Source organism: Artibeus jamaicensis, unplaced genomic scaffold, assembly GCF_021234435.1.
Source record: "Artibeus jamaicensis isolate MK-2021 breed Jamaican fruit bat unplaced genomic scaffold, CSHL_Jam_final scaffold_537, whole genome shotgun sequence".
NCBI lineage: Eukaryota > Metazoa > Chordata > Mammalia > Chiroptera > Phyllostomidae > Artibeus > Artibeus jamaicensis.
In genome coordinates this window covers 42,014,736-42,038,250 of record NW_026522047.1, presented here as the reverse complement: position 1 = coordinate 42,038,250, position 23,515 = coordinate 42,014,736, and the positions used below count along the sequence as shown (strand labels likewise).

Sequence of the window (23,515 nt, the reverse complement as noted above, 5' to 3'; positions counted from 1 at the left end):
AAACCAAGCCAATAAAAGTGATTTTTTTTCATTAAAAAAACCCTTTATAGTCATTTCATGTCGGTTGGAAATCACAGAAATTGGGCAGAAAAAAAACCCAGAGGGACAAATACAAATGAAGAGCACAGCATCTCCCCAACAGTCTCCTGCTCCCTGGGCGGCCGGGAAGGAATGGGGCAGGCCTACAGGCAGCTACGTGACGGGCGGGGCCTGGCCGCCGGGCTGCCCGGGGCTCAGCTGTCCTCGTCGTCCAGGGACTCAGAGTCCACGCGCGCCCTCGGGCGCTCCTGCCGGTCCTTCCCAGGCCCGTCCAGATCGGGGCCCTCCCTTGCACTGCTGGTGAAGCACAGCACGGTGGGGTGAGCAGGCCGCCTTCCTGTCTGCCCGCCTGTCTCCATCCAGCAGCCACAGACTGAAAGCCCTAGCCTCCCCCCGCCATGCCCAGGGCAGTGGGTGTGCACTGAGTGGTCTGGGGTCTTTAACACGACCACACACCAGACTCGAGGGTGCTTGTGGCAGAGCCTGCCTGCTCCACTCCTGGAGAGCCAGGAGGGAACCGCCGTCCATAGGGTCTGACCTAGGGCAGCTCAGCTCCCAACTGGGGGCCTTGGGGTCTGCTAAGGTGGGGACAGGAGGCCTACACATGGAGGCCGAGTCCCTGGAACCCTGACCAGCACCAGCTGCCCACTGGGAACAACTCAAGACAGCAGCTGCTTTCTCTGCCAGTCTCGTCACCCCCTTGTAGAAAGTAGCCCCCAGTGCTACAGACCCCGGGGACACTTACTCATTGTGTAACAGGTCTTCTGAGGAGCCCCCCACCGGCCCCTCTTCCGAGTTCTGTCCTTCCTCCTGCTCCTTGTCCTCTGTGCTTCCACCCTTCTGGGATGTGGCCTCCCCATTCACGGAGGCAGAGAGATCTAGGGGCGTGGAGGAGGGGTGGAAGGGCACTGTGGGACATTGCAGTGCGATCACCCAAGACCCCCCTCCCCTTCCATAGAGAGTGGGTGGGAAAGCAAGCCAGCTTGGGGACAGAGGATCTGTGAGCCTCCTGAAGGGCCCTGGCCCCGTGCTCCTGTGGTCACTTCTATCTCCCTGCCTCCCAGTCACACGGGGACTGTCAGCCCCAGCAGGCCAGCCTGGGCCCCTGAAGAAGGGAAGGGACACTCAGTCAATGTGTGTCTGAGGATGGGACGGAAGTAAGGAGAAAGATAACCTCTGGGCTACTCCTTGGGCTGCTAAGGCTTTTTCAGCCAAGCCAACCTGACGTCAGTGGGAAGGGCTGCTCCAAACATCTGTCATCGGGACCAGGTGACCCCAGCATGAACACCCTCTCCCACTCCCAGAGGCTGTCCCTGCTGGAAATGGCCTCTTTCTCCTCTCAGCTCACCCACAATCCTGCAGGTCCAGGCTGAGGCTGGCGCCTCCCAGGAGTGCTCACACATACCTGGCCAGCACACACACACAGTCTCCTACACTAGCTGGCTCTGAGGGTCCAGAGCCCGGCAGCAGCCTTGGTGTATGCGTGTAGTAGCCATCGACTGCTTTGGGGTCACACCCGGGCCTGTGCAGAGAGCACCAGCGGGCACACCACCAAGTCAGTGGGGGAGGAGCCCACCCGGCTCCTCACCAGCACTGGTCTCATCCTCTGCCCTCTCCGACGGGGCCTCCTCTCCAACCAGAGCCTCCTCGGCCTTCTCCACCTCAGCCTGCTCCTTCTCTGCTCCGGTTCTGGCTGCCTTCTGGATAGCCTCGATCTTTGGTCCCAGGACCCGTGACTTGAGCCTGGTGTAGACTTCCGCGGCCTTCTCCATTACTTCCTTGTTGGCCTTGTAACGGCGAATCTGCATACCAAGAGGCCTGGCTCAGAAAATGCAGCTGGCCTCACGCCCCTCACCCGAGACCTTCCGTATTGCTGCCGCCACCTCAGCTTCCTTGGAACCTGGCAGTGCTCAGCCAGTCCACCGGCTTTCTCCCCACTGACCAAAAGCCCCTGTGGCCAGGAACACTGGTTCCCTGGCAGACCCCTGCCTGCTTGGACCCACCTGACCCACCCCCCTTCCACCCCGGGCTCCCACTGTACCTTTTTCAACGTGGCCACCACATCAGTGTTCTTCTGGAGAATATGCGAGGTCACCTGCAGGGTCCCAAGCTCCTCTAGTGCATTCAAACACCTCTTCACATCCTGCAGAGCAGAAAAGAAAGGAGAAGGGACAGCACTTAGAAGACCCAGTGGGTCAGAGAAGGTCACCCTGGAACTTCCCCTGCGGGGAGTGCTTAGTGCAGAGGAACCCCAGGGACAGCAGGAAGACCCCGAACTTGGAGGATCCTTGGGGCCTGCCCACAGCGCCACCTGGTGAGGACGCCAAGCACACTTCACCTCGGGATGGCCCTCAGCTGGGGGAGAGACGCACATAAGGATCCCTACCCCAACCACCCCAAGGGACCCTGGAGTCGCCTCCATTTCTGGAGACTTCTAAGGGAGCTGTGGACATGGTGGGGTGGCAGAAACTGCTTCACTCAGGGCAAGTGGCTCCCCGGGGCCCCAAGGAGGGTCTTACCGGGTTATCAACTTTTAGGGCGTACTTGATTTCGCTGTGCAGCTTCTGAAGCTTCTCCTCCACGGAAGGTTCTGTGGCCGGGAGAGAACGCATCGCCTGGGCCTCAGCCGCCATGCCAGACGTGGCCGAGAACCTGCCTGAGCACTGCCGTGGCGACAGATGCAACCCTCCCTCCTCCCGACTTCAGCAACCTCGGGCAGCGAGAGCTTGGGCTGCGACCAGGACAGCCAGTCCCTCACCTTTCTTCTTCTCCACCTTCCTGTCCGGCAGGAACCCTTCTGATCGCTTCCGGGTTCGTTCCACCTTCATGGGCCTGTGAAGACTCATTCCCCTCAGGCCTCTGACCGATACCCACGAGGCCGCCCTGCCCCAACCAACATCCTCCCCACCAAGGGCTGGGACTATAGGAAAGGTAGGAGCCTGGGACAAATCACGTGAAAGCTCAAAATTATTATTTTTTTATGTGGCTGAGGATTAACAGCTAGTATGTAAAACCCAGTGGATGAGTTATTAATAGACATTCATAGATGACAGCAACACTCATCAACAGTTCCAGTTCTACTCTACTGGGCAGTCTGCCTGCCAAGTTCCCAGTGGGCAGATTCCAACTGATGGTGGAACATCACTTACAAATGGCAGGGGGCCCTGGCCGGGTGGCTCAGTTGGTTAGAGCGTCATCCCAATACACCAAAGCGTGGGTTCAATTCCCGGTCAGGGTACATACAAGAATCAATAAATAAGTGTATAAATAAGTGAAACCACAAATCAATGTTTCTCTTTCTCTCATAAATTAATAAAAAAAAGTTTTTTTAATGGCAGAGATGTGCCACCCCCACACCTTGGTGGGCAGTAGATTTAAAAAGCCCAAGGACCCCTGGTCTGGGGACAATTCCCCACTTTGGCACTGACACTGGGGCTGGGCCATTCCCTGTGGGGGGCCATCCCGGGCACCGTGGGGTGAGGGGCAGCAGCCTGGCCCCACCCACTCAGTGTCGGAAGCACCCAGTCAAGGACCACAATCCTGCACAGGAGACACTTCAACTAGGTCTGTCTACCAAACTAAATTGGGAAGCTGGGCCGCTCCTGAGAGAAGAGGTTCCCCAGAAGGGCGACGACCTTGAGGACCGAGACGGCTTCGGGAAGTGTGGAGGGACAGGCAGAGAGCGCTGACCTGGCCCGGGGCTTCTCCTCAAGGCGCCCTCTCTTCTCCTTCTGGCTGGGTCTCTTCACAGGCTCTGTGCTTTGTGGCTGCTTCTTAGCCGACTTCTTCACCTGCAGCAGCAAAGCAGGGGTGGGAGAGGCTCGCCCTGAACTCCTGAACGGCCCCTCTTAGAAATAAAGCACGACACTTCCTGCCACGGCCTCCACTGCTCGGAGCTGGTGGGATGGACAGGGCGGGACGGGAAGACCCCTGGGACCAGTCCATCCCCAGAGAGCAGATGCTCAACCTCTCAAAGGGCCACCCGCCAGCGCGGCAGCCCACCATACTCCTCCTTCCAAGCAGGACACTTCCTGAGGGAAGGAACTTGGTTCCCCTTTTGGGACGAAAAGGAGAGTGGCTGGGAGAACAGGGGTCGTCGGGCTTCCCCCACCCCCATGTCGAGCAGGACCCTGGGCTCAGTCTAGAATGTGCCGGGCCTGGGAAGTTGGCCTCTCAGATTCAGGCCAGACTGCGAGTGGGAGGGGACCGGCCCACACCATCACATGTTGCCTGGTGGTCACCACCGCCCCCGCTGGCAGAAATGGACCTGCCCATTGGCAGAAGCCTCCTCAGTCACCCCCATTTCCCCCCACCCTCCACGAGGCGCCTGTGACCCCACCAGCCTGGGCACACCTCTCTGTCCAGCTCAGCCTCGGGCTCCGAGTCAGAGGAGGACTGGGGACCCCGTCCCCGACCCTTGCGGCCGCGCTGCTTCCTGACGGGCTCTTCCTCATCCCTGAGCTCATCGCCGCTGCTGCCCCCACTGCCCCCGTGGAGGGCCTCCCCGCGCTCGGCCCGCTCGCGCCTCCTCTCCTTCTCCTCCTTCTCCTGCTCCCGCAGCCGCCGCAGCTCCTCCTCCTGCTCCCGGCGCCGCCGGGCCTCCAGCTCTCGGCGGCGTTCCTCATCTCGGCGCTTCCACTCGCTGATTCGGTCTACCTCCTCACTGTCACTGGAGGTGTGGGCCAATTAGACGGAAGCCTGGTCCCCACGAGGAGCTGCCTCCGACCCACCCGCAGCCTGGCTGAGGACCCTGCCAGAGGCGACCCGGGGCTGTCACCCACCTGTCACTGCTTGAGCTGCTCGGGGGTCGTTCGGGCTTCAATTTCCGCCCGCGGGGTTTTGGGGGAGGCTTCTCAGCTATGAAAAAGGAGGAGGGGGTAGTCTTCTCCCCCACCATCCTCCAAGAGGGGTGGGGGACACCCACAGGCCAGCCCAAAGGCAAGGGCCCATGGAACCAGGTCAGGACAGGTGTCAGCGATCCTACCTGGCTTCCTGCTCCTGGGAGGTTTCTTTACTGACACCTCCGAGTCGGAAGAGGATGAGGAGGCCAAAGAGGATGAGGAGGCCGACCTGGCCACCACCACTGGCTCACCCTTGGCCCCTTCTGATTCTGGTTTGGAGTCTGAGTCAGAGGCAGAGGGCGGCTTCTGGGAGAGGCCAGGGCATGGAGGTGAGAGAGCAGACCCCGGCACCCCCTATGGCCCCCAACCCACAGAAACCCACCCCCCCAAATTGGAAAAGCTTCATTTAGGCCTGGAATCACAGGGAGCCCCGATGTGCCTGCAGCTGTCTGATCTTTCACCTCAGTTACCTAGACTTCCTTGCTCCTGGGTCAAGTGCAGGAGTCAAATAAGATACTGTTTTTTCCCCAGTGACAAGAGCTTTTCAAACACCACAAACTCTTGCCTGGAGGCCCAACCAGATGAGATGCCCTCTTATTATACCATCTCTGCCCTTGAAGTCTGCCAGGCCCTCAGCACACACACATACATCACATACAACACACACTTGGACACAACTCTCACGTAATTGTTATACGTGCCAGACAATACACTCGTACACTTGCAAACACCACACACGTAACGCTGATGTAAGCACGCACATGCTCACATGCACAAGCACACACAGCACATACACTCACACACACAACACTCAGATTTCTCTCTTCCTCTTCCTGCCCTTCCCCCAAACATGCGGAACCTAAAACTGCTTCACTGCCGTCTGATGCCAGCACCGCAGCACCCCACTTTCTGCACCAGCCTGGAGACTCTGGTCAGCAGTGGCGGCAGCCAGGTCATCTCCTCATCAGGAAGTGCTCTGCACACACAGTACTCGGGAACTACGGGCTGAGGCCATCAGTGAAACCAGAGGCTGAGGTCGGAGGTGCCCTGGGGTCTCCCTGTGGCCTACACCCTATCGTCCTCCAAAATGAACCCAACTCTAATTGTGGACAGTGGTTGGTACCTTGGAGAGAAGCTCTAAGAGTTTCTCCCAAGTGGGTTTGGGGAGGGGAACCCAACATCTCTACCTTTTTCTTCCGTCCTGCCAAGGGGCCCCGCCGCGGCACCCGGACCACGGCTTTCTTCTCAGGGGTGAAGTCCTGCGCAGAGAGAAGGGAGCTGAACAGGCCCCACTGGCCAGCCACTGCTCTGCTCAGCTCCCTCCTGTGCATCGCACCCCTGTGCACCTGAGGAGCCAACCACTTGCTCACCTGGTCACTGGTCTTCTCTGACTCGGACGAGCTCTCGGAGTTCTCCTCCTCAGATGGGGACACACTGGCCTGATCCAGGTCGCTGGAGGCCTTCCGGGCCCGTTTTGACACTGACATCTGAAGAGGGAGCAGCCCAAAGAGATCAACACCCAGGAAAGCATGTGAGCTCAGCAGAGCCATCTCCTACCTGACCTCCATGGCCCTCAGCGAAGATCTGAGGTTCTAGAACCTTTACGAGGGCAGGGGGGACCCTTTGCGAATCTGATAAAAAAACACGGAGCTTAACCGTTGAGCACATTGTGCTAAATGAAATCAATCAGTCACAAAAGGCCAAATACTGTAGGCTTCCTCTTATTAGAGGTCCCTAGAGGAGTCAGATCCATAGAGACAGGAAGTAGATGGTAGGTGCCCAGGCTGGGAGTCAGCGTGTAATGGGAACAGAGCTTCCGTCTGGGAAGGCGGGAAGGTGGGAAAACTCTGGAGGCGGATGGTGGTGGTGGTCGGACAACAATGTGAATACATTTTAAACCACTGAGCTATACACTCAAAAATGGTTAAAATGGTACATTTCATGTTGTTTATGTTTTGCTAAGATTAAAAAAGGAAAAAAATCGAACCAGAAATACTTCCCCCAGAAAAACATACATGCACATACTTTTGAAATAAAGACGTTGGTGGCTGCACAACACTGTGAATGTACGGGATGCCAGCGAACTCTGCATTTTAGGGTGCTTAATTTTGTTACAGAAACTTCACCTCGCTAAAAATTTCAAAAGATATATACGTGTGCGTGTCTACAATACATACCTACATACATACATACATACCAATTTGAATTGTTTCAGGGATCCACGATGGCCTCCCAAAGAAGCCAACTTAAGAGTCCTTGTGAAGGAAGAAGCAAGGAAGCACAGAGAACTGAGCTTCAGAAATACGCCCTGGCTGGTGTGGCTCAGTGAACTGAGGCCCAGCCTGCCAACCAAAAGGCTGCTGGTTCGATTCCCAGGCAGGGCACATGCCTGAGTTGCGGGCCAGGTCCCCCATTGGGGCTGTGCAAGAGGCAAATGATTTCTCGCACATCGATGTTTCTCTACCTCTCTTTCTCCCTCCCTCTCCCTAAAAATATAGTAAATAAATAAAACCTTGAAAAAAAAAAAGACCCTTGTCCAGTGACAACCAGTCTTCCTATTTGGGCAGCTGTTTCCTTACCAAGTGCTTTTGCCTCTACTCTGTTACAAATAACACTCGTTCCTTCTTTTACAAATTGCTTCCTGAGCATGTCCCTGTTCCACACCCTGTGCATGAACTGTGTCCCCCTAAAACTGAACTGTGAGAGCCTACCCTCTGGAACCTCAGGATGGGACTGTATTTGCAGATCAAGGTCTTTGAAGGGGTCACTACAACGGACCCTAACCCGGCCAGGCCAGCATCCTCATAGGAACAGAGGGGGACACAGAAGGAAGAGGACATGAGCGCCCGGGGAGGAGACGGCCGTCCCCAAGGCAGGGAGCAAAGCCTCAGCACGAACCAGCCCTGCCAGCACCTCAATCTTGGACTCTGGCCTTCAGAATTATACGAAAATGACTGTCTGTCATTTAAGGCTCCCAGGCTGAGATACTTTCTTAAGATGGCCTGAGCAAATCGTATCCTCAGTGACACTCCAACAAGTGGCCTCAGCTCTCCTGCAACCTATCCCATCAGGAGAAACAAACAGAAACGTTAAGTAACGATGTGGGAGAAGAGTAAGTCCTGTGCAAATGAAAGAGGAGGCTGTGGTGGAGAGTGACGGTGGGAGATGCCTGAATGTGGGAGTCAGAGAGTGCTGCTGAGAAACCTGCAGGACCGGGACTCGGAAAAGGACCAACTTCCTGGGCTGAGGAAACAGGAAGTAGAAAGCGTCTGGGGTGGAAAGCAGCGTGGCATTTTCAAAGGAGCCGGGGTGGCTCCCAGGCAGTGCCAAGTCGGAGGGCCCTGCTCAGCTCCCCTCCCACCCCCCTCCCACCGGAGCCCTGGGAGAGTCCTCACTCCAGGAAGGCTGGTGGCTGCCCAAGGTTACTGAACCCTAACAAAAGGAGGTCCCCCATGGGGCCATTAAGAAGGATGAATACGAAGACCACAGCATCCCTCGGATTTGGGAATGGAGCACCCAGCCTGTGCTAAGTTCAGTGGGCTTAAGAGTGAATGGTCTTTTAAATTCTTTCCCAGTATTGTTAAAAGGTGTAATAATAATTTACTTACATTATTTAATGAAAAGTTAGCAAAAAATCTGAACATACACTGACCTATAAATAGTGATTTCTAAGGGGGATATGGGATAGGTGCTTTCATATTTATGTTTTAACTTCTCTCACAACAGAAATTATGGGGACTTTTAAAAAACAATACCAAGTATAAATCATAAAAAATCGGGGGGGGGGGGAACAACACTAAATGCCCCCAAATCTTAATACACTGGTTAGAATTCATCCACTCCACAGACTACTTCTCAACCACTGATACCTGTGTCTTAAAATAATATTCAATGACAAGGAAATGCTCGTGTTAGGTGGGGGAAAATAGGCAAGACACATTCTGTATGTACAGATGGCCAACTCTATACTTTACACACACACAGCCATGCACCGGGTGAGACTCACACGTGTCTCACCCAGACGAGACACCTAAGAGTGCTCCTGGCCCTTGGTGCAGAAAACCCTCAGAGTGAATGGGTCCTTTTCACCAGCATCTTGACAGCTTACATACAGTGAGCATGAGCTTACTCTTATCACTGGAACCAGAAGCAAATGTTACTTTTTATTTTATTTTTATTTATTTTTAGAGGAGAAAGGGAAGGAGAAAGAGTGGGAGAGAAACATCAATGTGTGGTTACCTCTCATGTGTCCCCCACTGGGGACCTGGCCTGCAACCTAGGCATGTGCCCTGACTGGGAATCGAACCACAATCTTTTGGTTCATAGGCCCATGGTCAATCCACTGAGCTACACCAGCCAGGGCCAAATGTTATTTTTAGTAATGAAAAGAATGCCTTAGTCTATCAAGAGTTTGCTGGAGGTGCTGGTTCTTTCATTCCACACCCAAATATTTAAAAGCAGTCAAAACACAGCAGAGAAAAAAAGGCAGGAAAAAGAATACATCCAAAAGAACTGAAAACACACGACCACAGAACGACTTGTACACGGCTGTTCCCAGCAGCGTCACTCGCAATGGCCACAAGGTAGAAGAAACCCAAATGGCCACCAACGGATGAGTAGACAAAATGTGGTCCTTACAAAAGAATATTATTCAGCCATGAAAAAAAGGGGGAAGCCACAGTGTGGATGGACCTTGAACACATAACGCTCAGTGAGAGAAGCCAGACACCAAAGGCCAGAGTGTGTGAATCCATGTATGTGACACGTCCAGGACAGGCAAACCCAGAGAGACAGGAAGTAGAGTCGTGGGACCTGGGAGTGGGAGGTGAGGAGTGTCTGCTGATAGGAACAGGGTTCTTTTTGGGAAGATGGAATGTTCTGGAATTAGACACGATGACGGCTGCACAACCCTGTGAATGTACTAAAAACCACTGAACTATGTATTTTGAGAGGGTGGGTTTCATGGTATGTGAATAGTAACTCAATTGTTTTTTAATGCGTGCAAAAAAAAAAAAAAAGAAAAGAAAGAGAGGGTGGGTGGTTGGGCAGGCCACAGGGTGCAGCCCCAGAGTGGGAGTGGGAAAGGTCAGGTGCTCCGGGGCCACCGGCCCCCGAAAGGCCAGGGCACCAGCCCCACCCTCCCCCTACCTTCAAGGCTGATGCCTTTCGCTTCAGGCTGCTGTTGTCACTGCTCTTGTCCGAGTCCGAGTCACTCTCCATCCTGTCACTGGTGGCTGCAGCAGTCACAGCCGTGACAGCCATGACCCCTCTTTCCTCGTCGTCCTCGCTCCTTCCCGCCGGGTCAGCTTCAGGGGCCTCACTGTCAGAGGAGCTCACGGGCTGGGGGGGGCAGGAGTGCAGACACAGTGAGTCACCCCCGGGCTTCAGTGGGTTTTCCCGCCAGGACAGGGACTCAGGGTGCAGCACCCACTAGTGGCAGCGTCTTGAATGCCGGGGCCTCCTCACTGTCCCAGTGGGGGACTGCGGCAGGAGGTTCCGAGGGACAAAAGTAGGATTCAAGCACTGCGGGATTCAAGGTCAAACCCTGGGCAAGTGACTTGAGCCTCTCTGTGCCTCAGTTGCCATATCGAGCAATGAAGATGCCACTGTCTTGACCTCATAGGACTATGACAAGGATGAGACACCAGTGGTATGTGACGTACTTAGGGCAGTACCCAGACTGGCACAAGAGGTCCACCAAGGCTTCCTTATTATTATTATTTTCATAGTTAGGAGGAGGAAGCCAACCTAGAACAGGCCTTCTGGGCTTGAACTTCAAGCCACTATTATTTCTGTTTTACCCAAAACTTCTGCTTAGGCAGTGACAGCCACAAAGACAGCAAACATGTGCCAGGCTCGTTTACAACTCGGTCACTTCGGAAAACAGGTACTGGGTGCCAGGCACTGTGCTAAGTAGGCAGTAAGCGCCCAGATACCAACAGGGCATGGTCCCTGCCCCTGGGGAGCTTATAGTCTAGTGGGAGAAATGACAAGAGCCACTTAACAAACCAATGTCACATGGTGGTGATGGGCAGCAAGGAAAATACTGGCCCATGGGCAGGAGGGAATTGAAGTGAGGTGTGTGCCCAGTGGTGGGAGTATTTTACACTAGGAAGGGGGCCCTCAGAGGATGTGACATTTTAGCTGAGGGGTTGTCCCAAGCATGCAAAAGGACAGGGGCCCGACACATTTGGGAAGGCAAGAGCAGCAAAAACGAAGGTCCCCCAAAAAGCCTGCACAGGCTGCAGGGAGGGTGGTGTGCAACGAAGGAGAAGCAAACGGCAGTAGAGAGGCGGGGGTCAGACAAGGCCAGGTCGTGCAGGAGTCACCAAGGCCCAAGGAGGTCAGGCAGAGGGCACAATGACAGTCAGGCCATAGGGCGTTCTGGGTCCTCTCTAAACTCCCCCCAGATGTTGAATGTCATAGAATACCTACTATGTGCCCGGCCCCGTGCTGGGACTACAGATGGATGAGACGGGGTCCCTGCCCTTGGGGAGCTCAGTCTCACAGGGAGACAGACGAGCAAATGCACAATTACAACACAGCACAAGGGGTTAACCCGGCGAAATCCAAGTGTAAAAATCGGACCAGGTTATTTCACGGTAGGTACGTCTTTTCTAAATAACTGATTTTTCTAAAAGACAGACACTGAGATTCTTAAAAGCTACATTCTCTACAAACAACTCCAATGTGTACCTACTGATTAATATAAGTCAACGTGGGGTAGCTACAGAGTGGAATACCATTCGGCCACACAAAGGAACGATCTGACACACGTGGCAACTGAAAACACGCTCAGCGAGCAACCAGTCACAGGACCAAATACATGATTCCATTCATGTGAAATGTCCCAAATGCACAAACTCATCGAAACAGAAAGTGGGTTAGTAGTTCCTAGGGTTTTTTTTTTCCTGAGAGAGAGACACATAGAGACATCAATTTGCTGTTCCACTTATTTACGTCCTCATTGGTTGATTCCTTACATGCCCTGATCAGGGACCAAACCCACAACTCTGGCATATTGGGATGACAGTCTCACTACCTGAGCAACCAGCCTGGGCCAACCGTTCCTAACTAAGGTTTGGAGGAGGAGAGAATTGAGGGTGACTGCCAATGAGGAGAGGGATGGGAATGTTCTGAAATCAGTCAGTAGTGATGACTGAACAACACTGTGAATGTAGTTAGTGATAGCCAAAGGTAACATATGCTTTAAAATTAGAGATTTTGTTACATAAATTTCACCCCAATTAAAAACATGACCCCAAAAAGCCACCTTTGCTGGGAGTGATTGACAGTCAAGGTTCAATGGACTAGAGCAGAGCGCACACTCTGGCCAAGCAAAAAGCAAGGAAGCCACAGGGGCATGCGGGTGGGTGAGGAGTCTCCAGGGCCACATGGACAGGATGCACCAAGGGAGACTAGAGTGAGGAGCTAGGAGACGGAGGTTTGTGTGGCTGTGTGGCTGTGTGGCTGTGTGGCCAGGCGGAGGGTCATGAACAGATGGACAGAGGGAGAAGCCAGGTACTGACAACACATCACAATGGAAACGCGCAGAAGAGAATGAAAATGTGAGAGCAGGAGTGGGGATGCCAGAGCTGGACCAGGGACAGCAATGCCAGAGGAGGGGTGGGGGGGACCCAGCCTGTCATTCCTCCCCACTCCGTGCTCGCTCATGTGTAAAGACCCCTTCTTCTCCCACGAGCAACTGAAGTCCTGAGCCCTCCCAGCCTTCACCACAGTCCCTATTTCATAGGCAAGAAAAATGAGAATCAGAAGTGAGTAGGACTTGGCCACTCAGCACTGAACCATCAGCCTCAAGTATCATAACCAAGGGCCTCAGGCAGGGCAGCAGGGCTCTGTGTACTGTTTGACAAGGTTAAAAAGTTAACAGTAAGTAGGGCAAGGCCCAAACCTAAAACACCAGAACTTTACGATGGGTTTCTATCACACCTCTGCTCCAGGACCAACGAGCACCACTGGTGAATAGAAAAGAGAAATGCTATCCCGTTTGTCACTTAGAGTAAATGACTAACTGGCTGGTCCAAAGATCTTTTTGCAAGTGTTAGTTAAGTGTGAACCACCAGACACTGAGCTCATCATCTCTCTCTAACTCGTGGGAGCTGTCATCCTCTTTTTGCAGATGAAAAAATAGGCGGCGTGACAAGATCACGCAAGCAAGTAACAAAACCAGGATGCAAGGCAGGTGCACCTTAGCCACAAGCCTGGGCCCCGCACACAGCTGGTGTTTATTAAATCCCTCCTCGCTTCTGCCAAGCTCCTGACCAACTGTGATTCAATCTGTGCCTCCACGTGGCCATCGGGCAACGGGGATGAATGGGCGTGGTCCACAACTGGGGAAACCAAGTCTCTGGGAAGGCAAGTGACTTGCCCTACATTTTGCTTGTGGTTAAAGCCAGAAACTCTGATCTGAGTTGGCCCATGGGGTCTAAGCACCTGCCAACAGGGGCTTTGGGAACTCCAGGTCACGTGGGAAAGTTTGGGGGGCATCCAACACCCAGTGGCTGAATGAGATGAGCACTAATTTCTCACTATCCTAAGGGATCTGGAGGTGAATGAGATGCAAAGGGCAGATCAAATCCAGCCTGGCCTCCTCATTCCCAGCTACCGTCCTGCACTTACTGTGTGGCTGCACTAGATGCGGGATGTGCACTTGCTCATTTGCACCCAGATCCAGGCGACCACATGGCATGGCTCCTGACCCTGGACCCCTCCATGCAGAGGTTATTCTTTGCTCCCTCTTTTTCCCTCATGGCTTTTATCAGCCAGAGGAAAAATAATTTTAGCCCGGGAGGCAGGAGGCCAAGGATTTAGTCCCAGCTCTGCTCTAACCAGCTTGAGAACCTTGAAAAGGTCCCATACCTCCTCCTCTACCGGTGACCAGGAGGTATTAGCTGGAATCTGGCTACAGGGTCCAGCAAAAGTTAACACCTGCTTGAGTGTGGTTGGTAGGGTAATAATATGGGTGTAAAAATTTATAGTATTAATTTGAACATTTCACCTAAAATGTCATAGGGTGTGCTTGGGTGTATTGTCATGTTACAGAATTACATGCTTATGATTCTGTAATAAAAGATGGGGGCGTTATTTGTGCCAGACCCTGTAGGTCACTGGTTTCCACCCAGGGTGATTTTGTCTCCCACGGGGCATTTGGCAGTACTGAAAGCCATTCTGGTTGTCACGATGAGACAGGTGCTCCTGGCATTGAGTGTATGGAGGCCAGAGATGCTGTTTGACACCCATGGTGCCCAGGACAGCCCCAAGGACTAATCCAGCTTGAATGTTGAAAAACTCTGGTCTGGGTCTAAGAAAGTCTCAGACTCCCAGAGTGGGTCACTCTGGGCAATCAACAGAACTCTCTGGGCCTCAGTTTGCTCATCTATAAAAAGGAAAAGATGTCACTGTCCCACCTACTCTCAGGATCACTGTGTGAATCAAAAAACAATGAATGAAGCTGCAGCCATACCAAGATTCTCTGCATGTTGCCATGGACCAGTCGTCAAGATATATTATTATAGGGGAAATAAAACAAATTAGAAAATTATATGCTTAAAAAAAAAGTTACATAGGGTTTTCTATGAATACAGTGTCTTGGAAGGGCATGGAAGGAACTGCTCACTGTAGCTGTCCTGAGTGGGGACAGAACCAGAGGGCCCGACTGGGCCACTCCTGATGGAAACAGGAGGCAGGACTGACCTTTCACTACACGCCCCCTTTGTACCTTTTCAACTGGGTACCAGGAATCTTCCCTGCCACTCCAAATGTAAAAATAAACGACAGTCCTGACCAGTATGGCTCAGTGGGTTGGACGCCACCCCACAAAGCGAAAGGCTGCTGGTTCGATTCCTGATCAGGGTACCTGCCCGGGTTGCAGGTGCAGTCCCGAGGTGGGGCGTGTACAAGAGGCAACCAATCGATGTTTCACTCTGACATCGATGTTTCTCTCCCTCTCTTTCTCTCTCCCTTCCCTTCTCCCTATAAATAAATAAAATCTTAAAGAAAGGAAGACAGACAGACAGACAGCAAACAGAGAATAAAAAAGAGACACTGCTCAAGTACCCATAAAGCAATGATTCTAAAACTAAAAGCCTGCCTGTGTACTGGCCCCATCAGAAGCATCTCAGATGATGCGTGGGAAGAAAAACCCCAGGTCCCCAGGCCTCAGCCCTAAAGTGCCACATCTAAACCTCTGGGGCAGAAGGAAGGCAGGGATCTGCATTTCAAACCGATGTTCCATCTGTGGGCAGACTCATTAGAGAACCAAAGAGCAGTGATAAGCTCTCACACTCAGAGCTACTTCTCAACTTGGGGAGCCTTTATGGAGCTGGTTTACTGCCAGTCATACCACTTTTCAGTTTTGTTTCCTCGAGGGCAGGCATCTACACAGTACTTCACAAGCTGTGGGTGTGCAATAAATATTAAATGGTGTGATGACTCACCAAGAGGCAATAAGCTTAGGACATAACCAAAACGAACTAGAGGTGGGGCCAGAAAAAGATCTCATGAAACTCAATGACCTCAAAGGCCTTCGGATCCATTTACCCGAGCTGGGGACAGGCAAAGCACAGGAAAAGACGGGCACCAAAGCAGGGGGATCTCTGTCTCCCAGACCCATCATGGCAGGTAAAAGTCAAATGCCTCCCAACATGCACTAAATGTAAGCCTGGTCCATCTATTGAACAAACACCAAATTTTAGGCTGTGGGCTCCTGAGAGGTGAGAAATGTGTGAGTCATCTTGAATTCCAAATCCCTAGCCGTGTGCAGGTGTCAACACAGGAGTGTCACCGGGTCAGTGGGTGGGCTGAGAGCCACAAGAGAGGCACACTCAGACCATCTGAAGACCCAAAGTTCTCAAGTTGGACCAGGCGCTCCAACCTCCGCTCACACAAACCAGATGCTCGCCGACTCCTGCCTACCTCCCACAAACCCTGCTGCAAGTGCATTTCCTCCCTACCAACCAAGCTCTGGCCCCTGCAGTCAGTTTGTTCCCAGTGGACTTTGTGTCCACCCCTCCCCACACCACCCACAGAAACCCCCAAAGCAGTGGTTAACAGCAGCGTGGAGAATCCCGGCCCAGCCTTCCCTCATCTGCTTCTTACCCCCAAATACCCACAGCAAGGCACTCTGCCATCCTTCAGTGGCCTTCCGCAACTTTTTATGGCCTTACCATCAACTTTTCTAGATCCCTTCCTTTCCCTGAATGTTCCTAGATACCGATTCACCTCTAAGACGTCATCTCTGATTCCTGGCATTACTTTTTCCACCTAAGTAAGGACTCTCACATCTATTTACTAACTGCTGCCTTTTTCTGAGTCTAACATCTGACAATAATGGCAGAAGTGGGAGTTAGTATTGAAAGAGAAAACATTTTCCCTAGAAAGCAAAAGGCTTTATAAGCGTTATGACAACACTGTTATAAATTCATGGTAATCCCAAAGCATGGGGTCTCACCAGGGGACCCCCTCCACCCCTCCTAAGGGACACTGGTAGGCAATGCCTGAGGTCATGCTTGGTTGTCACAACTTGGGTAGGGAGGTGCACCTGGCGTCAAGTGGGTAGGGGCCAGGAGTGCTGCTCAACACCCCAGTGCCCAGAGTGGGCCCCTGCAGAATGATCCAGCCTAGGTGGTCAGTGGTACCAAGGGCGAGGAGCCCCTATCCAAGAGACCTCTTCTTTTTCTATGATACAAAATAAGGCTACTTCTAGTTCCCAGTGCACATGAGCACCCCCTGATTTGGTTCTGCAGACCCCATGCCTACTGTCCCCCACCCCCAGGTACTCACCAGAGGGGCGCTATAGCTGGCGTGAGGATTGTTCTGGATCTCCCACAGTCCCTCATTGAAGCCTTTCCTCTTGTTGGGTTTCCCGTACTTATCTTTCCACTTGTCGTATGGAAATAGGTCCTTGGGTCCCAGGAAGGCTCTGAAGTGAGAAATCACCCCAGTCCCAGGTGAGCCAGGGCACACCAGGAAGCACCAGGTGGGAAAGATCAAGCCCAGCAAGGGACACTTACGTTTCGTGTGTACCAAAGAAGAAGATGGGGTACTTGTTAGGTGGGGGTTTCACGGCACCATCAGCGATGTCATCAATCTGCAGTGAAAGGACAGTAAGGAGCAAGGCAGCTTCACCCACTAACCCAGAAAATCACTCAGAAATCAGACAAGTTGTTGGGGAAAGCATGCCAGGAGAAGGGAAGCCTTCACCCTACAAAGATGCATCACCTTCCAACTAGGCATCTGCATTCTTCTGTGCACCCCCATCCCCCACTTTCTATCTGTCCCTTCCCCCACACACAGGGTGTTCTCTCTGCCCCAAAGGTAGGTTCTTCACCTGAGCAAAACCCAAAATAGTCGTCTGAGCAGCCAGGGGGTGGGGCCAAGCTCAGCTTCTATGAACTACCAGGACTCTCCCATGGGACCCCCTCCCTCAAAGAGAGATCGGTGGTGGGATGGTTAGTCTCCCAGCAGAGGCTGCAGCTGGCAGCTCCAAGGATGCAGAAGGTGGGGGGTGGGCTGCAGGAGACAGGCCCTGAGCATCCAGGAAGTCCCACCCTCTCCCTGCAGACCCATGGGCTCCAGCAGCTGTCAGTCACCTCCCCACGGGAGGCTAGCAGCCCCCTTACTTCCAATCAGGTGCTTGGAAATGTTCAGGGCTTAAGAGAGCTGGCTGGAAAGGGGTTGGAGGAGAGGCAGAGCCGGCACTCTGGAAAGGGAAGTGCTCATGAAGTTTCATTGCTCTGGTATTGCCCAAAAAAATACGTGTGAGCAAATGAGATTATAACAGGTTCTCTAGCCCCATTAATCCCTTACCATCCTCTTTCTTCAACACCTGGGGACTGCAGAATCTTCCCTGCTCCCCTCATCCAGCTTCCTTCCTCAGTTTATTATTTTTTTCTTTCCTCGCTTTTAGAGGCTAATTTTAAAATCCTTGGCCCTGGGCTGTGGGTCTCGGGCATCCATCCCAAGCATCCCACTACCACACAGAAGCATCCCAAATGCCATCACCCTGAGGCCCAGCCCAGCATGCCTTCCAGGCCATTTTCTGCTCTGGCCTCACCCAGGACTCACCTTTGAGCCTGAGGCCCAGACATCCTAGCAGCAGCACCAGCTCCAGACTGCTCTCTGGGCCCTGGGGCTCTCCTGACATCCTATGGAGGCCTCCCTGCACTCAAACCCCCAGCTCTGACTGATGACCTTCTGTTTACTTTCACCCAGAGAGCATCCAGGCTGAAACCTCCAGCCATTCCACAGGACTGGTCCAGCAACTCCTGCACTCCTGTTCCAGTCAAACCTTCAGCCTTGTCCTTCCACTGCCTCCTGCTTCTGCTTCAGCCTTGCACCTCTACCCCCTAAATTCCTCAGTCCCACCAGTCTCAGCCCTAGGGCAACTTCAGCCTTAAGACCTTGGGCTGACAATAACCTCCAGGTCCCTCCTCCACACTGACCTGACCTGGACAGTACCAGGAACTCCACCCTGCAGATCTGATAAGGGACCCTAGGCTCAATACCACCCTTCAGATCTGGACGGCACCCTCGGACCATTTGGGTCCTTTGGATCATAGCTTCCTCCAAAGGAAATCCCCAAAGTCCCACCAGCCCAGCCCCCTTCCCTCATATGCTCTCTTTTGGGCTTGATTCCCCTTTGCAAGGGGCTGGTCTGATTCCTGCATCTAGGAGGACTATCCCATCCCAAGCCCTTCCTCTATCCCATGCCCTCCCTCTACTCCATGCCCCAACCAGCCTCCACCATCAGGCTCCAGGGGGAACCCACAAACACCTTATTTCAACTTCTGATCTTGGATGCCCTACAGCATGATCAGATCAAGTCCTTTCAGCTCCACTGACCTTACTACAGAGTCCTAGCCCCATTTCCAGCCCTGGCCTCCCTCAGCCTTGACCCTCAAACTTTCTCCTTTGCAGCATCCTTCTTCCCCAACCACACTTACACACGGTCCCAGGGCCCCCAGCCCCTCAGAACTTGGTTTCTTATGGCTTCGCCAATGAGGCCTTCAGTTTGGGACTATGCTTCCCATCTATTTGATGCCTCTCCTCAAATACCAAGTCTCTCCAAAGTTGAACTATGCTAGCGTAGGCCCCAGATCCCTCAAACCCGGCGTCCCTCGACTCTGGGACCTCCAGAGTGCAGGTCGCCGGGGGCGTGTTCTTCAGGCCAGGGTTCCCCAGGGTCGTGGTGACCCCCAGTACCTCAGAGTGCGAGTCCCTCGGGCCTGGGACCCCCAGGCAGCTTGCACGAGGGCTCCTCAAGCCCGGCGACCTTCCAACCCACCGGCGCGCAGGTGCCCCAGGCCCAGGGTGCCTCAGACCCCTTGAGTATCCCAGGCCCGAGGTTCCCCAGATCCCCAAGGCCCGAAACTCTCAAATACCCGGCATGCGGGTACTTGAGGCCCGGGACCCCCAGACCTCCAGGAACGCGGGTCCCTCAGACCATGGGGCCCTCCAGACGCCGGGCGCGCGGGTCCCCTCAGGCCCGGGTCCTCTACTGCCCCACCCCGCCCCCACCCTCCGCCTGGCACATCTCCCGCCCGGCCTCACCCGGGCCGGCCAGTGCGGGTAGCCCTTCATCTTGGCAAACACCAAGTCCCCGGGCTTGAAGGCGTGCGGCATGCTGGCGGCGGGAAGCCCAGGCCGCGGGAAGTGGCTGCAGCAGCGGTAGCGGCGGCGGTAGCGGGAGGCGAAGCCGGGGGCGGGAGCAGGGAACGGAGGGGGCGGAGACGGCCGCTAGGGCAGCGGCCCAGCGCGTGCTTATTGGGCGGTGCGCTGCCGCCGGATGTCCCACCTTCCTGCCGTCACCGGCGAAGGACGCCGTCGCTCAGAACCACGTGCGGGGATAGAGGAGCGCGGGGACCAATGAGAAGAGAGGTTGGAGAACACGTTAACGGGATTGGATAACGGGTAGGGCCCAGGGGCGTAACACAGAGGCCTAATTGAAGGGGGAGGAGGTTATGGAAGGGGAAAGGGGAAAGGGGGAAGGAGGGAAACAGAGGTCCTCTCGGACCTAAGAGTAGAGCGGCCGATCTCGTCCTGCCCGGAGGCTAGAGTGAAAGGGCGGACTATAGACCGCTACAGGGAGAGGGATTTTTATGGAGGAGGCAGGCCATTGGATACCACAGTCAAGAACACCCAATCAATGGAGGCGGCGGGTCATTTGATAGCCTCGAGCTCCCAGGGGCGGGGCTTAAAACAGAGTTGCAGGCCATTGGGTACCAAAAGAAATGCATCGAAATAGGGAGCTGCCATTGGCTTCCATGGGAGGCGTGGCTTAAATATCTGTCCTCCATTGGATATCATTAGAGAAGAGGTTAACGCAAAATAGGGAGGTGTCATGGCGTACCCCCTAGGGGGCGGGGCTCAGGGGAGGGGCGGGACATGGGGGGGGTCCTTAAACACCCATAAAATGCTCCAAACCCTTCGGAAAAGTTTGTTGAGCGTCATGCACTAGAGCCACAAAATACCGTATATAGATATTAATTCATTGAAGAAAAATGTTTTGAGCAGTGAGTAGTCAAGTGACTTAATGGTTCTGTGTCTCAGTCTCCCCACCTGTAAAATGGGACTCAGTTGACTGATCTTGTAGGGTCAATGTAAGTAACTAAACGCCTAAGGCGCTGGAAACTGCCTGGCATTAGAAATACTAGAAGCACTAGATACTGTTACCCTGCTCTTCAAGAACCGAATGTATTGGCATCCCTGTGTTAAAAAAATTCAACTTCCATGGCTGAAAGTCTTTTTTAAAGAAAGGTTTATTAGGCCATTTAAAGAATTAGAAGAAGAGGAGAAGGCAGAGGGGAGGGGGAGGAAGAGGAGAAGATGAAGAATTAGCCCTGGCACACTTGCTCAGTAGGTTAGAGCATTGTCCAGACATCCCAAGGTTTCGGCTTCCATCTCCAATCAGGGCAGATAAGAGAATCAACCAGTGAATGCATAAATAATTGGAACAATAAATCATTCAATGTTTCTCTCAAATCATTTTTTTTAATTCGATTTCCAGTCAGGGCACATGCCTGGGTTGCAGGCCAGGTCCCCAGTGGGGGACACATGAGAGGCAACCACACATTGATGTTTCTCTCCCACTTTTTCTCCTTCCCTTCCCCTCTTTCTAAAAATAAATAATTATAAAAAAATAGAAGAAAAAGAAGAAGACAACGATCTTGGGGTATAGAGTCTAAACCTCCAACAAAATAGTGAGACAGGAAAAAACAACAAGATCATCCATGTTGGAGTTTGCAAGTGTTTTTATGTATTAAGTAGGAGGGAGGGAAAGAAAAACGGTTGAGAGACTTCCGCCAAGATGGAGGCATAGGTGGAGACACCGTACTTTCTCACACAACCAAGTTTAGTGACAACTAAATATTAGCAACAGAAAACACAGACAGAACACAGAAAATTGAACTTTTTGGAAGTCTGATAACAACAAATTCTTCAGCCTGACTGGTAAGAAGGGTGAAACCAGCAGCTGGCGGAGCGGGGTTGCACAGGAAAACTCGGTCAGACGGACTCAGGCGCGCGGAACCCAGGCACAGGGTTGGACCTAGTGAGAGACCCAGTAAGCGACCGTGGGGAAACATCGAGGGAGCAGGGCTGCGGGTTGACTGTGGTCACACATTTGTGCGCAGATAGACAAGTGAGGGAGTGGGCGATTAGACGGGACCCAGCAGGCCCCAGCGGCGAGCGGCGAGTGGCAGCACAGGGCGCCGCCATTTCCCTGCTCTGACCCCACCTCCACATACAGCGTCATAAGCCAGCGACCTGAGTGGCCCTGCCCTGGTGAACTACCTAAGGCCCTGCTCCTCACCCAGGGGTGTGAAACAGCAGAGGGGCTTGCCATTTCCCTGCTCTGACCACGCCTCCACATACAGCATCACAACCCAGCGACCTGGGAGTCCAAGGCTCTGCTCCTCATACTTAACGGGCGCGAACAGACCAAAAATGCCTCAAGAAGATCTCAAAGCCCCAGAGCCTATAAATCTAAGCCATGAAGAAATAGCAAAACTCTCAGATGCACAGTTTAAAACACTGGTGATCAGGATGCTCACAGATCTGGTTGATTATAGCCACAAATTAGAGAAACATATGAAGGCGAAACTATGAAATGAATGGAATTGCACAAGAAACCAATAGCTATAGAAAGGAAACTGGGACTCAAACCAATGGAGTGGACCAGAAGAAAGCAAATAATGGCCAAACAGAAAAGAGTGAAGAAGCAAGAATTCAAAAAAATGAGGAGAGGCTTAGGAACCTCCAGGACATCTTTAAACGCTCCAACATCCGAATTATAGGGGTACCAGAAGGAGAAGAGGAAGAGCAACAAGTGGAAAACTTATTTGAACAAATAATAAAGGAGAATTTCCCCAATCTGGCAAAGGAAATAGACTTCCAGGAAATCCAGGAAGCTCAGAGAGTCCCAAAGAAGTTGGACCCAAGAAGAAACATACCAAGGCACATCATCATTACATTAGCCAAGATTAAAATGAAGGAGAGAATCCTAGAAGCAGCAAGAGATAAGGGGACAGTCACCTACAAAGGAGTTCCCATCAGACTGTCAGTGGATTTCTCAAAAGAGACCTTACAGGCAAAAAGGGGCTGGAAAGAGGTATTCCAAGTCATGAAATCCAAAGACCTACAACCAAGATTGCTCTATCCAGCAAAACTTTCATTTAGAATGGAAGGACAGATAAAATGCTTCTCAGATAAGATCAAATTCAAGGAGTTCATCATCACCAAGCCCTTATTATATGAAATGTTAAAGGGACTTACCTAAGAAAAAGAAGTTAAAAAAACATGAACAGTGAAAGGACAGCAAACTCACAGTTATTAACAACCACACCTAAAACGAAAGCAAACTAAAAGGACAGCTAGATCAGGAGTGGAAACATAGAAATGAAGATCTCAAGGAGGGTTAGCAACAGGGGAGTGGGAGGAGGAGAAGGGGGGAGAAGGTACAGAAAATAAGTAGCACGGACAGTAGATAGAAAATAGATGAGGGAGGGCAAGAATAGCATGGGAAATATAGAATCTAAAGAACTTGAGAGACATGGTCATAAACTAAAGGGGGGGTAATGGGGACGGGAGGTAGGGTGGAGGGGAATGAAGGGGGGAATAGAACAACTGTAATGGCATAATCAATAAAAAAATAAATTGAAAAAATATATATAAACAATCTGAAAGATTTTGCATTAGGTATAGGCAAAGGGGTGGGAGAAAGTGAAGCCAGGGCTGGAGGCGAGTCCGGGGGTACATGCAGCAGAGCAGAGTTCTTATAGTTCGTGTGTAAACAAAAAGCAGGGGCTCCTGGGATTCTAGGGCACCTGACTGTTCTTTCTTTTTACAGTAGATAACCTGGGAACTATCTGCCTGGATATTATTTTAAATTTTTTTAATTTTATTTATTTTTGGAGAGAGAAGGGAGGGAGAGAAACATCAGTGTGTGAGAGAAATATTGATCAGTTGCCTCTCCCCTACCTGCAACTGGGACCTTACCCAAAACCCTGGCCATGTGCCTTGGCCTGGAATCAAACCCGTGACCTTTCAGTTCATAGGCCAACACTCAATCCACTGAGGCACACCAGTCAGGGTGGCTTTATTATTATGTCACAGGT

At 52.6% G+C, this 23,515-nt stretch overlaps 1 protein-coding gene across 2 annotated transcripts; it reads right to left on the bottom strand.

Moving 5' to 3' along the window:
* Positions 1 to 12: 12 nt before the first annotated feature.
* Positions 13 to 19,616, bottom strand: HDGFL2 (HDGF like 2). 2 transcript variants are annotated; one of them, XM_037165235.2, is made up of 16 exons: positions 19,452 to 19,616; positions 16,913 to 16,989; positions 16,683 to 16,821; positions 10,029 to 10,220; positions 6,251 to 6,367; positions 6,068 to 6,139; positions 5,024 to 5,186; positions 4,821 to 4,896; positions 4,393 to 4,708; positions 3,730 to 3,830; positions 2,798 to 2,871; positions 2,559 to 2,629; positions 2,081 to 2,182; positions 1,628 to 1,841; positions 785 to 917; positions 13 to 336 (listed from the first exon to the last, which is right to left on the bottom strand). In XM_037165235.2, the coding sequence occupies exons 1-16, from the start codon at positions 19,521 to 19,523 to the stop codon at positions 234 to 236; spliced, it is 2,022 nt and encodes a 673-aa protein (XP_037021130.2). In that variant the 5' UTR covers positions 19,524 to 19,616; the 3' UTR covers positions 13 to 233. The 2 variants fall into 2 exon arrangements, with proteins under 2 accessions (XP_037021130.2, XP_037021131.2); XM_037165236.2 differs by having other exon boundaries at positions 13 to 333.
* Between the last annotated feature and the right edge of the window lie 3,899 nt (positions 19,617 to 23,515).

What these genes read in the sequence shown, in the direction of transcription:
- HDGFL2 (XM_037165235.2), bottom strand. Translation starts at nt 19,523, where the DNA reads ATGCCGCACGCCTTCAAGCCCGGGGACTTGGTGTTTGCCAAGATGAAG. An exon ending in AGCAGCTCAAGCAGTGACAG is followed by an intron (nt 4,709 to 4,820) that starts GTGGGTGACAGC and finishes CCACACCTCCAG; the next exon opens with TGACAGTGAGGAGGTAGACC. An exon ending in AGGCTGAGCTGGACAGAGAG is followed by an intron (nt 3,831 to 4,392) that starts GTGTGCCCAGGC and finishes TTGCTGCTGCAG; the next exon opens with GTGAAGAAGTCGGCTAAGAA.